Genomic DNA, 11,436 nt, shown 5'->3' on the forward strand with positions numbered 1-11,436 from the left:
GTACTTATGGCCCGATTTGAAAAATGATTTCATTGTTGGATAACACATTTATCCAGGAACGCTATAAGCTATAAGTATATCATCAAGCTAAGACCAATAGGAGCATAGCACTAATGAAAAATGTTTCAAATGAGGTTTTTTCCTTTTGAGAGCTTGCGCTGCGTTTACATAGCGGTTAGAGTTTCGATATAATGACAAAGTGGTTCCCCTTTAAGAATTCAAAAAAAAGTCTGCGACAGCATATGTTTTTCTCTTAAGGTAGACTTACACGCGAACGTCGCGAAGGAACCGCTAGGAAAGAATAAAATTAGTGCTGACATGAGAAACTCACTTGTGCAATAATACTGGTAACGATGTCTCTGGTCTGTGGTGCAACGGCTAGTAGCCCAGCCGACGCCGCGCCGGCTCCCGGGCCGAACAGTGTGACTGATCCCGGGTCGCCGTTGAACCGCACTATGTTATCCCGGATCCAACGGAGAGCCATCGCCTGGTCCAGGATGCCGTAGTTGCCCGGGGAGTTCTCGTCGCCCGTGGAGAGGAAACCTGTAACGGGATCATACATTAAATGCGTATACTAATATCGGCATCGGCGGTAGGAGAGCCGTAGCTTCGTTGGTTAGAGAGCTCAGGCCTCGATGGCCAGAGGGCCGCGGGGTTCGAGTCCTGTCAGTTCCGATTTTTTACATGCATTTTAAATTTGTAAGATTAATTTGATTTTGTCAAAATATGAAGCGGTGATAGCGCAGTGGGTAGAAGTTCGACTTCACTTTTCGGGGCCTTTTTAAAATTTAATTAAAAATATCACTTGCTTCGACGGTGAAGGACAACATCGTGAGGAAACCTGCATACCATAAGAGTTCTACATAACGTTCTCAAAGGTGTGTGGAGTCCACCAATCTGCACTGGGCCAGCGTGGACTACCGCTTTAACCCCGTCTCATTGTGGGAGGATACCCGTGCCCAGTAAGGGGTCGATATGAGTGAGCATGTTAAGACCAGGTTTTTTAAGCAAGCGCTGCATTGAGTTCAGGGAGTTATTCACGTTTATAAATGATCTTACCCAAAGCGCCAAGCCTGTAATTGAAAGAGACGACAACAACATCGTAGAAGGCAGAGAGAGTGTGTGCAGGAAAGAGGTTAGATGCTCCCGAGGCGTACTGCCCACCGTGTATGTACACCATTACGGGGTACTTTTGCGCTGTGGCGCCGGCTTCGGTCTGAAACAAGGATTTATTTATACGATGGCATGTTATTAACATTGACATGAAGCGATGATAGCCTAGTGGCAGTGGCGTGCACTTCATACATGCACAAAAGCAATGCATACCCTAACATTTTTGTATAACTCATAAAGGTGAAGGATTTTTCAATATGCCATCTTCCTTCTTTATGCATCTGATCTAAAAACCCTGTGCACGCCACTGCCTAGTGGGTAAGGCTTCCGCTTTCCTTTCGGGGGGACCGAGTTCGATAACTTTTCGAGTAACGCGAGTTTTTTTACCGCCAAAAAAAAAGGAGATGTCTCTCAATTCGGTTGTATTTTTTTTTATTTACCAAAAATTTAATGTTTTAATAAAAAAAATGTACAAGCACGTTTAAACATCAAGTCTTCTTGTTTGTAGTATATAATTTTAGGCCCTATCTGGGATTCAACCTAGGCCCTTGTGATTACTAGTTGAACATGCTAACCACTAAACTGAAGAGCCAATGCCGTATTGGCCATTAAAAATGCATAGGTATATAAATGAATGAATGAATAATCTAGACCAAGCTTATGAACACAATGAATCGTCAAGAGAATGACACAAAATAAACACCATGCATAATATATGGTTACATTTCAAGGTTTATATAACAACTAGCGGTCCCTCGCGACTTCGTCTGCTTATAAATCAACCTTAGAAGCTAGGCATATGCTGTCGCGGACTTTTAACTTTGTCATACATGAGTATATAGCAACTTTAACCGTTTACGCAGCGCACGCAGCGGAAGCTCTAAAAAGGAAAAAAAAATGCCTGGCCGATGTGAAACATCGAAATTTGTTTGTATAAGTTATATGCATAAAAGAACAAATTACAGCTGGAATCAAATGTGGCATAGTTTAAGCATTACAATTATAGTGTCATTTTGCTTTCTATGGGCTGCACACGTTCACTTCCTGAATTACCGCTGTCAGACATATTTTAATGTCAAAAATATTTTTTTAAGTAAACCACAGGTTATCCTCGCATGTCTAACGTATTAATCAATACTGTATACACTTAACAATAACACTAAGTAACACTACTAAGTAAAGTAACTTAACAATACTAAGTATTTGTGTATATTATTCATTGAAAAAGATAAGTGTGAGCCGTCACGGGACGCCTGGCAGATGTGAAACATTGAAATTGTTTTCTGTAAGTTATTCTTAATGAAGAGATAAAGCATTGCAAATTTGTTCCACAAATAAAAAAAAATACAACCAAATGGATAACCACTCTTTTTTGTAAGTCGGTTAATAATGACTGTTTTATTACAAAATATTCATTTTTATTGTTACATACGAAGTACAAAAATTCAATAATATAGCGCAGATAAGTCGCCACGGCCTGTGTCGCCACGCCAAGAATCAGGTTTACCCTCCGCCTATAGATGTTTCACATCAAAAATATTCATCGGTTATCTTAGTATTCATAACACAAGCAACGCTTACTTTGGGGCTAGATGGCGATATGTGTAGTGTGTAGTATATTTATATTATTTATATTAGATAGCGTGGCGAAGCGTGTAGGCGTGTATCGCCTAGTATAGGGGGTCTACAAAATTAAGAAATAAATAAATATACAACGATAATACACACATCGCCATCTAGCAAAAAGGTAAGTGTAGCTTGTTTTATGGTTACTAAGATGACTGATGAATAATATTTTTATGAATAATCCCTACTAATATTATAAATGTCAATGTAAGTTTGTTTGTTACGCTTTCACGCAAAAACTACTTACCCGATCCTTATGAAACTTTGTACACATATTCTTGGAAGTGTTAGAAGTAATATAGGATACTTTATATCCCGACATTAAGCTCGGTTCCTTTGGGAGAGGGGATGAAAGTGTTTGACGATTTTACACCATAACTCCGACAAATTGGAACCGATTTAAATAATTATATTATTTTTTGTTCTATAGAGGTTATAATACATATGTGTTTAATTTTGCCCAAATTTTGTGTATATCTGATGAATGTGGTTGGAGATAGAGGACAGAACTCCTCAGCGGACAGCAGAAAACCCCTCATTTAGGGCTTAACGATAATAAATCCTTTAAATTTTTTTAGAACTACAACTAAATTGAATGCCACATCATAAAACAAAATCAAACGCGGACGAAGTCGCGGGCAATAGCTAGTTTATATACATTATGTAAATTCTTAGAATATACATATAAACACCCAGACACTGAAAAACATTTATGCTCGCTACACAAACATTTTCCAATAGTGGGAATCGAACCCACGGCCTTTGGCTCAGAAAGCAGGGTCGCTGAAAACTGCGCCAATCGGCCGTCCATTCCAGAAAAGGTCATTCAATTTTTAATTCAAAATGAATCACATCAGACGATCCGTCTAATTGCCCCCTTATAGATACATAGCGTGCGTCAGGTCATTAATAACGCACGGTGAGAGTTAATTGGTCCAATTTGAGCAGTCCGCCGCATCTGACCACATCGGCGACATTCAATGGTTCAATCAAGCGTGGCTGACGATCAACGTGCCTACCTTGTTTAATTACAGGAAGTGCATGGCACAATTAATTACTTTAATAGCGATGGTAGAAATTGAAATAATATTATGTTTAGTTTATATTAAAACAACGGTTTAAATCTGATATTATAAAGTCAACATCTCCTGAGGATGCTCCGGTATCCGATACCGGAGCGAAACGTGCGTAGAGGGTAAAGATCTGTTTGGTGTGGAGTATATGGATTGGAGAAATTATAAATTACACCATACAGATTCTCCTGCTTTTCGCGGAGTAGGTATAGCAAATTAAGCTTAGTTTTCATAATATATCATGGATTTCCGCAAAGTAACGCCTGCTTCTATCCAATACGGTTCGTCATATTTTTTGGACGCTGTATCAAACCGCTCTTAACCGGCTATTTATTAATTAAAAAAAAATTAAAATAAAATAAAGCGCTGTTTTGTGGCCTGAATCCATTAAATAGTTGACTTTCCATGGTCGTGTACGCTTTGATTCCCCCACAAACATATAAAATACCTTTAGATTATTGTTCAGGAACGAGAAGGTAGAAACATAATCATGTGTGGCAAGAAATGCTTTATTGGTTTAGTCATGTAGACCAGCTAAGATTAATTCATCCAATTAAACGTACATTACACTGCAGTGATGTACGTTTTGAATAGGTAATATTTAAAACTTCGGTTTGGGTATATGCATTGAATGTTTTTGTTGGTAAATCACACTGACTCAAGTTCCTAGCACATAAGTGCGTATGTATGTATGTCGCCAAGTTATATTTGGTTTCTTTAGTGTAATTTTTCAAGTTAACCAACAAGAAACCACAATATACCCACCTAACCCAGTGTATGCCGAACATCCGTGGCAGGAAAATTTATTTATTTTATTTTATTACACAAACTACTAAAAGCAATATTCTTCACATACTGAAACTCACATGAGTTTATTTGGACAATGCGCATTCCTCTAATCTATACTAATAACATAAACAGGTAAAGTTGTCGAGTTTAGGAGGTTGTTAGTTTGTGACGTTGTAAGGGGTAATCTCTGGATGTTCTGAACCGATTTTCAAAATTATTTCACCAATAGAAAGATACGTTATTGTGGAGTGTCATAGGCTATATATTAAACTGAAAAGAACTTTTCGTGGGAGTCGGATTTACAAAGAAAGTCGGAGAAAAAACGGTCGATCGTAGTCGTTTCCTGCGAACGCTGCCTTAACGACGAGATGATTGAGTTTTATAGACTGTTAATAATGCCAACAAAAAAGTCCGCGATAGCATGTGTATAACTATTATACATCCCTACTAATATTATAAATGTCAATGTAAGTTTGTTTGTTCCGCTTTCACGAAAAAACTACTTAACTGATCGTCATGAAACTTTGTACACATATTCTTGGAAGTTTTAGAAGTAATATAGGATACTTTTTATCACGACATTAAGCTCGGTTCCTTTAGGAGAGGGGATGAGTGTTTGACGATTTTACACCATAACTCCGACAAATTATAACCGATTTAAATAAATATTGTTGTACTATAGAGGTTTTTATATGTGTTTAATTTTGCACAAACTGTGGTTGGAGATAGAAGCCAGAACTCCTCAGCGGACAGCAGCAAATCCCTCATTTAAGGCTTAGCGATACTAAATACTTTATTTTTTTTTAGACCTACAACTAAATTTAATGCCACATGAAAACACTAAATCAAACGCAGCAAAGTCGCCGGCAACAGCTAGTATTATATAAGTAACAAAAAGTAGTTTTCTGTATTTAAAAAATAATTAAAATCGTTTGGTCATGTTTATTCATAAAAAAATAAAAAGATAATACGAGATGAAACCGCGACCATGTCGCAATCTTTTGAGCTATATTAATTCTATTAGACTTTCATACATGATCAAAATGGGTATCTATTAAGAAATAATCTCTGTTGACTTATATCGGGTTTGATCTCCAAAAGAACCGTATAATATTTTTGTACGAAATAATAACATTACATATTGTATAGAAGCAGGCGTTACTTTGCGGAATTCCATGATATATAATTAAAATAAAGCTTAATTTGCTATTTTCCGCAAGAAGCAGAAGAATCTGTATGTGTAATTTATATTTTCTCCAATCTTTATACCCCACACCAAACATTGTTAACAATTATTCGATGTAAAGTCGTCTCCTGTGGATAATGCGTTGTTGGAGCGAAACGTGCGTAATATTGCCGAAGATTGGCGTGTTTTTTTTTTACCACCAGGTGAGATTGCAGTCCAGGGGCTAGCTTCAGTGTAATAAAAAAAAAAAACTAAATTTGCATACTTACGTTGGGTGAGAAAATGTTGGCTAACTTGTAGTGTACAAAAAAAAACTAAATTTGCATACTTACGTTGGGTGAGAAAATGTTCAAGTAAAGGCAGTCCTCATCCATATCGCGGATGCCCTTTGTGGCACCAGTAAAGCGAACTGGCTGGGGGCATGCAGGGCCCCAGTCCACTGCCTGCATTAACTGCCAGCCAGGGTGTTGACGAGGGGGCTGGAACCATTTGTATAATTACACAAATATCACTATTATCTATTTTGTCGTACTTCTTTTATTATGTATTATTTATCTTAAACATCTATCTATCTATATATATTAAAGAGAAAGTGTTTGGGTATGTTCCGTATAGGCTCCGAAACGGCTGGACCGATTTCAATGAAACTTTCAGGGAATCTCCGGATTGACCTGGGGAGTAATCCCGTAAAGTTTGGTGATTATCGGAGCACTCCTATTTTTGAACTGTCAAATACAGCTTTTATTTACTATGATGATATTCTATTGTTGGGTGTACATGGGTGTAGATAATGATCTTCACCCGCTCGAGAAGAGAATAGAAGAGAATGAATACGGAGAGAAATAAATGATTTATTATATTATGAGGCTTAAATTAAAAATTTAATGATGTAAGTTTATTGTTTAAATAAAATAAAGCAAAATGTAGCCCGGCGAAGCGGGCTGGGTATAATTATAAAAAACTCAGACTCATTCCAAGGAGGGTTGACATCAGACAGTGTAGTTGGTTTTAAAAATATATCAAAATTAAAACTACAAGTTTGTCTTCAAAATTCAAAAATTCTAAATTCATTTATTTCAAGTTAGCCTAATATAAAAACTTTTGAAACGTCAAGTCTGTCTGTGTGTAGTGACTCTGATTGAAGTTGGAAGAACATGTTAAGTTGTGCTGACACCTCATAATTAGAAGGGGATTGGTAGAACCCAGTGGCGTGCATAGGGTTTTCGGTCAGGGTATGCATAAAAAAAAATTGGTACTGAACATGCTATTTTGATGTTACTGTATAATTTTATTTGTGAGTAGGTACCTAACCTAACATTGTTTGTGATACCCATGTAGATCTTCTCATCATCTCCTATTTCCAGTAGGTATAGTAAGCTCTGAGACGACCGACTAGCGAGTTTTTAAAATTGTCTGCCATTGCGGCAATTACATTAAATAATGTTTTTTAGTGTAAACAATAAACAAACATAGGTATTATTATAAATAAATAATGAAACAAAACATTGATCACTGCTATTCGCCTGTTTCTGTAAGTCAGTCAGAGCTCTTTTTACGTGCCGCTCCTTGTAGGTGCATTCCTTCCTTTACGAATAATCTCAATTAAACGTTAGTTAAGAATTAGCTCTAAACTTACCTACATTTTCCAAGCACACTGAACCATCAGATCACACGCCGAATATAAGAACTTTCTTACACTAAGAATATTCCTCACAATCATTTACAAACAGTACACTGTCACTAAGGTTAATGTTAACAATAATAATTGTAACTATTTACAAACAACCGTACAGCAAACGAAAAAAACAGTAATTAATTCTAATTCGGTGAATATAAGTTGTTATGACAGAAGGTAAAAGGTAAACAATAATGGCGCTGAGCGATCGCCAGCGATAATGAGAATATCATAGTCAAAATATGTCCGTAATATTTTCTTAGTACACAAATGCTATTAAAAGTTGTCGTTTGAAGAATATTATTATATTACTTCATCAGTTACCAATGGCACCTGGTATACGTTAATAATTTATTTAACATAATTCGGAAACTTTTAATTTGGTTATTTTAATATACTTTTTGAACAAATTAGGTACTTATAAATTTCTAAAGACCTTGAATGTAATAAAATTCATTGATAAATTTTTTAACTACAAAAAAGAATTATTGCCGTTTAAAACAATAACAAACAAAGCAAATTACTTGTGCTTATAAAAAAACAAAGCATACATTTGGATTTCAAATTTCCGTAAGCAGTGCTTTTAAGATTTGCACACAAGCGAAACCCCTATACTGGAAACCTGGAAAACTCGCACACATAGAAAGAGCCAAATATTGTGTAAGCACGCACGCGATTATATCACTACACACCAGAACTTCCATGTGTGCTGGTGCACACAAGTAACGACAGATGCATTCAATCGCCGTGCTTCTATGGAGACCGCGGCGGCGCGGCGCATTAATTCGAGCGACGAATAAACGATTTGCCCGGCAATGGATACTTAATCGTGAAAACCCCAGCTAATTTTATGAGATTTAAATTATATTTAAAGCGTTACTTTTTATTTAGGGATACTGTTTACAACTCAAAATTAAAATATAGTCGAAATATTATGCAGTTTGTCTATTTTAGTTCTAAACCATGACACGGGACTTGTCCATTGATTTACATAGAAGTGCGGCCGGTTTTAACTAGATGGCGCTTTTATAGTTTTCTATAAATTGTTTATTTTTTTTTCAATCTTTAAATTTTAAGTCGTCCTTATGGTCTGAGAGGCCCTGAGGTCAGGGTATGCACTGCTTATTTGCATCTATGAGATGCACGCCACTGGTAGAACCCCTTCTAATTGTGGTAGAAGACCCATGCCCTGTAGTGGGCCGGCAATGGGTTAATATGATGATGATCCCTCATAAAATGTAATTAAGGCAAAAAGAAGAATAATCTTATTAACTGCCCTTTCCCCTACAACTTTAGGTATGTATAAGTATTAAGATGTAAGATTCGGTAATGTGAATGTGCTTGGATTTATTCATTAAGAACAAATTTCATCTAGACACGTTTATATCATCAGCAAGCAAATGCTGTCCATCTGAGAAAGACCATTCGTTACAAGTTGCAACTGAGACTTTTCTTTTACTTGTTTTAGATCACTCATCATTCAAATTCACATTGAACAAAAGAACATTTACAATATATAGAGATTGTAAGTTATTAAAAACCCTTGCCAACATAGAAAGCTTTTTACTGTGAAATATATAGAATTGGTATACACAGTGGCGTGCACTGAGTTTCTTACCAGTAGTGAAAATTGCATAAAATGTAAAAAATCCTCCTCTTATACGGGCTATATTTCAATTATAGGGTATGCAGTGCTTTTGTGGGTTCATTGTTCAAAATTCATCTTATTCAGCAGAAATAAACAGTATGAAATGCAAGCTTTATCTACCTTAAATCTTCCTTCAAGAACCGGTGGTCTTGCATACGGTATTCCCAAGAACACAGACACTTCTCCTTGTATCCTCTCTACTTGTGACAGCCACGGTCTGTACCCAGATGTGGGGTCTGGATTGTCATATAAATATACCTGAAAAGAATAACTACAATGACACAACACTAACAATTTTAGTGGAAACATTTATATTTTAATATAACAAATACAACATTACACAGCATATGGATGAGCAATACATACACATACTCATATGCAAACGTACCATCCTACTAGTGTTTCTTTTTTGTTTCAACTTTAATTTTATCTTTACTTTCTGTTTAATTTAATTCCAAGTTGTGTACACATACTTTGTTGTAGCTTAGAACATAACTTAGGTCTACTTTTAGTTATTACCTGTTTTGTGTACCTAATAAAAATAAACACACAAACTAATATTATAAAAGCTATAGATATATATAGTATGTGAGATGGATGTATGGATGGATGTATGTATGTATGTATCAACTAAAAAAATTACAACTTACTAACTCAGTATACCAAGTAAAATAATAGTAAGTACATAGCCAAGTATTAGCCACGATGATTATGATGTTAGCATCAGATCTATTCTAGCTTCTCGATTGACTCAGTCACGAGGGTCCGCTAGTCATACTATAAATATTATATACCTTGAACCCTTGCACTTGTCCAAAGTTAGTGTTGACAAAAATGTCCCTCTTCAGCTGCCGAGAATCTCTTCTCTCACGTCCCTGTAGGTCCTCCCTCCAACCTCCTAGCACTCCAGGGAATAGAGCATCAGGATTGTTTGAATCCCTATTCTGTTGAAGAAATTATACTCTTTTAGGTATCTGTACCAGTTTGGTACTTTTATACAAGTTGATTTGCGGTGGGCAGCAACCCTGTTTTCTGAGTCTAAGGCTGTGGGTTCTATTCCCACAATTGTAAAACTTTTGTGTGATGAAAATCAATGTTTTTAAGTGTCTGGGTGTTTATTTCAATCCTGTCCTGTGGAATGAAGATCTCACGCATGATCCTGTAATTACTTTATTAGCCATAGCTAGTAGGTATGGTTCATGAAATTTGCTACAAAAGTACCTAAGATGGTTCAGATAGGTTATATTATAGAAAACATATCTGATTCCAGTGTATTCCCAGCAATAAGTAGATCAGGCAAACCTACAGCTAATGGTTTAGTTAATAATTTGTTTATAATACTTACAGTATTGTATTTAAACTGATCATCCAAAGGGTTAGTGATAATTGGATTGTATGGGAATCCACCAGGTTGATTTATATTAGGATTGTATGGGTTATATCTCGATGGGTCAGTTCCATATCTCCTGTTATTGTACACATAAGTTCTGTAGTCACTGTCACCAGGTTTAGGAAGCCTGGAATCGCGAGGCCTGTCCTGTGTTTTTGTATTGTAGTAATCACTACTGTATTGCCCATTGTACAGATCTTTGTTGGACTGAGATTTCACATTTGCACATATAAACAACGTCAATAACACTTTTGTGAACATTTTCACTGGATTAGTTCACGGTCTAATAAGAATTCCCGAGTGAATCACATATTAGTTAAAGTACATATCGTTTTAGCTTTTAATAAAACACTGGTGACTTAAACTATACCTTAAAACAATTAAACAAGTAATTACACTCGGTCATTTAAACAGTTTTTTAAATTTCGATTGAAAACTTTTGTTGAAATCAAGATGCAGTTTTAAAAGTTTGTGACAACTTTTACTGAATTGACGTTTCACACATTTCCTTTATCTTACTTTTTAAACTAGAACACTGTACGAAACTCTGGCTAAGCCTTATCAACTTATCTTTCTATTAATCATTGAAATTTGAATTATCAGGAACAATGAGTGGCAACGCCCACAACAATCACAGATTTGTTTATCATTTTCGTAATTCGTTGTTTCGAAATCGCCATGAAGTTTGCAACAAGCGACAAGTGACAATTAATGACAATTCGTTGGTTGACAGTAGTTGACAGGAAGTTGTATGTATTCGTTCAGAAAACGGTGTAACATATTTATGTATCATAATTTCAAATATCTTCTATACTTATTTATACTGAAATGCTTTAATAAAAGCAGTTTTTTATGTATTTATTATTATTTTAAAGCACATAACGTTCATCTCAATCAGTATTTTCCGAACGGTATAAGGTAGTCTAAGAGCAAGAA

At 36.0% G+C, this 11,436-nt stretch overlaps 1 protein-coding gene across 1 annotated transcript in view; it reads right to left on the reverse strand.

The window, feature by feature from the left end:
* The window catches only part of LOC120628207 (neuroligin-like protein glit-1), a 29,438-nt gene extending 18,267 nt beyond the window's left edge, over positions 1-11,171 (reverse strand). Inside the window, exons 1-6 of the mRNA XM_039896464.1 lie at positions 10,456-11,171; positions 9,905-10,054; positions 9,231-9,368; positions 6,120-6,266; positions 1,060-1,216; positions 332-543 (exon numbers count right to left, since the gene is read on the reverse strand). Of these exons, the coding sequence (XP_039752398.1) occupies positions 332-543; positions 1,060-1,216; positions 6,120-6,266; positions 9,231-9,368; positions 9,905-10,054; positions 10,456-10,761 (1,110 nt within the window). The 5' untranslated portion in view covers positions 10,762-11,171. The remainder of the gene's footprint in view (positions 1-331; positions 544-1,059; positions 1,217-6,119; positions 6,267-9,230; positions 9,369-9,904; positions 10,055-10,455) is intronic.
* Positions 11,172-11,436: the final 265 nt, after the last annotated feature.

The sequence above is a fragment of the Pararge aegeria genome, chromosome 2, assembly GCF_905163445.1.
Source record: "Pararge aegeria chromosome 2, ilParAegt1.1, whole genome shotgun sequence".
Taxonomy (NCBI): domain Eukaryota; kingdom Metazoa; phylum Arthropoda; class Insecta; order Lepidoptera; family Nymphalidae; genus Pararge; species Pararge aegeria.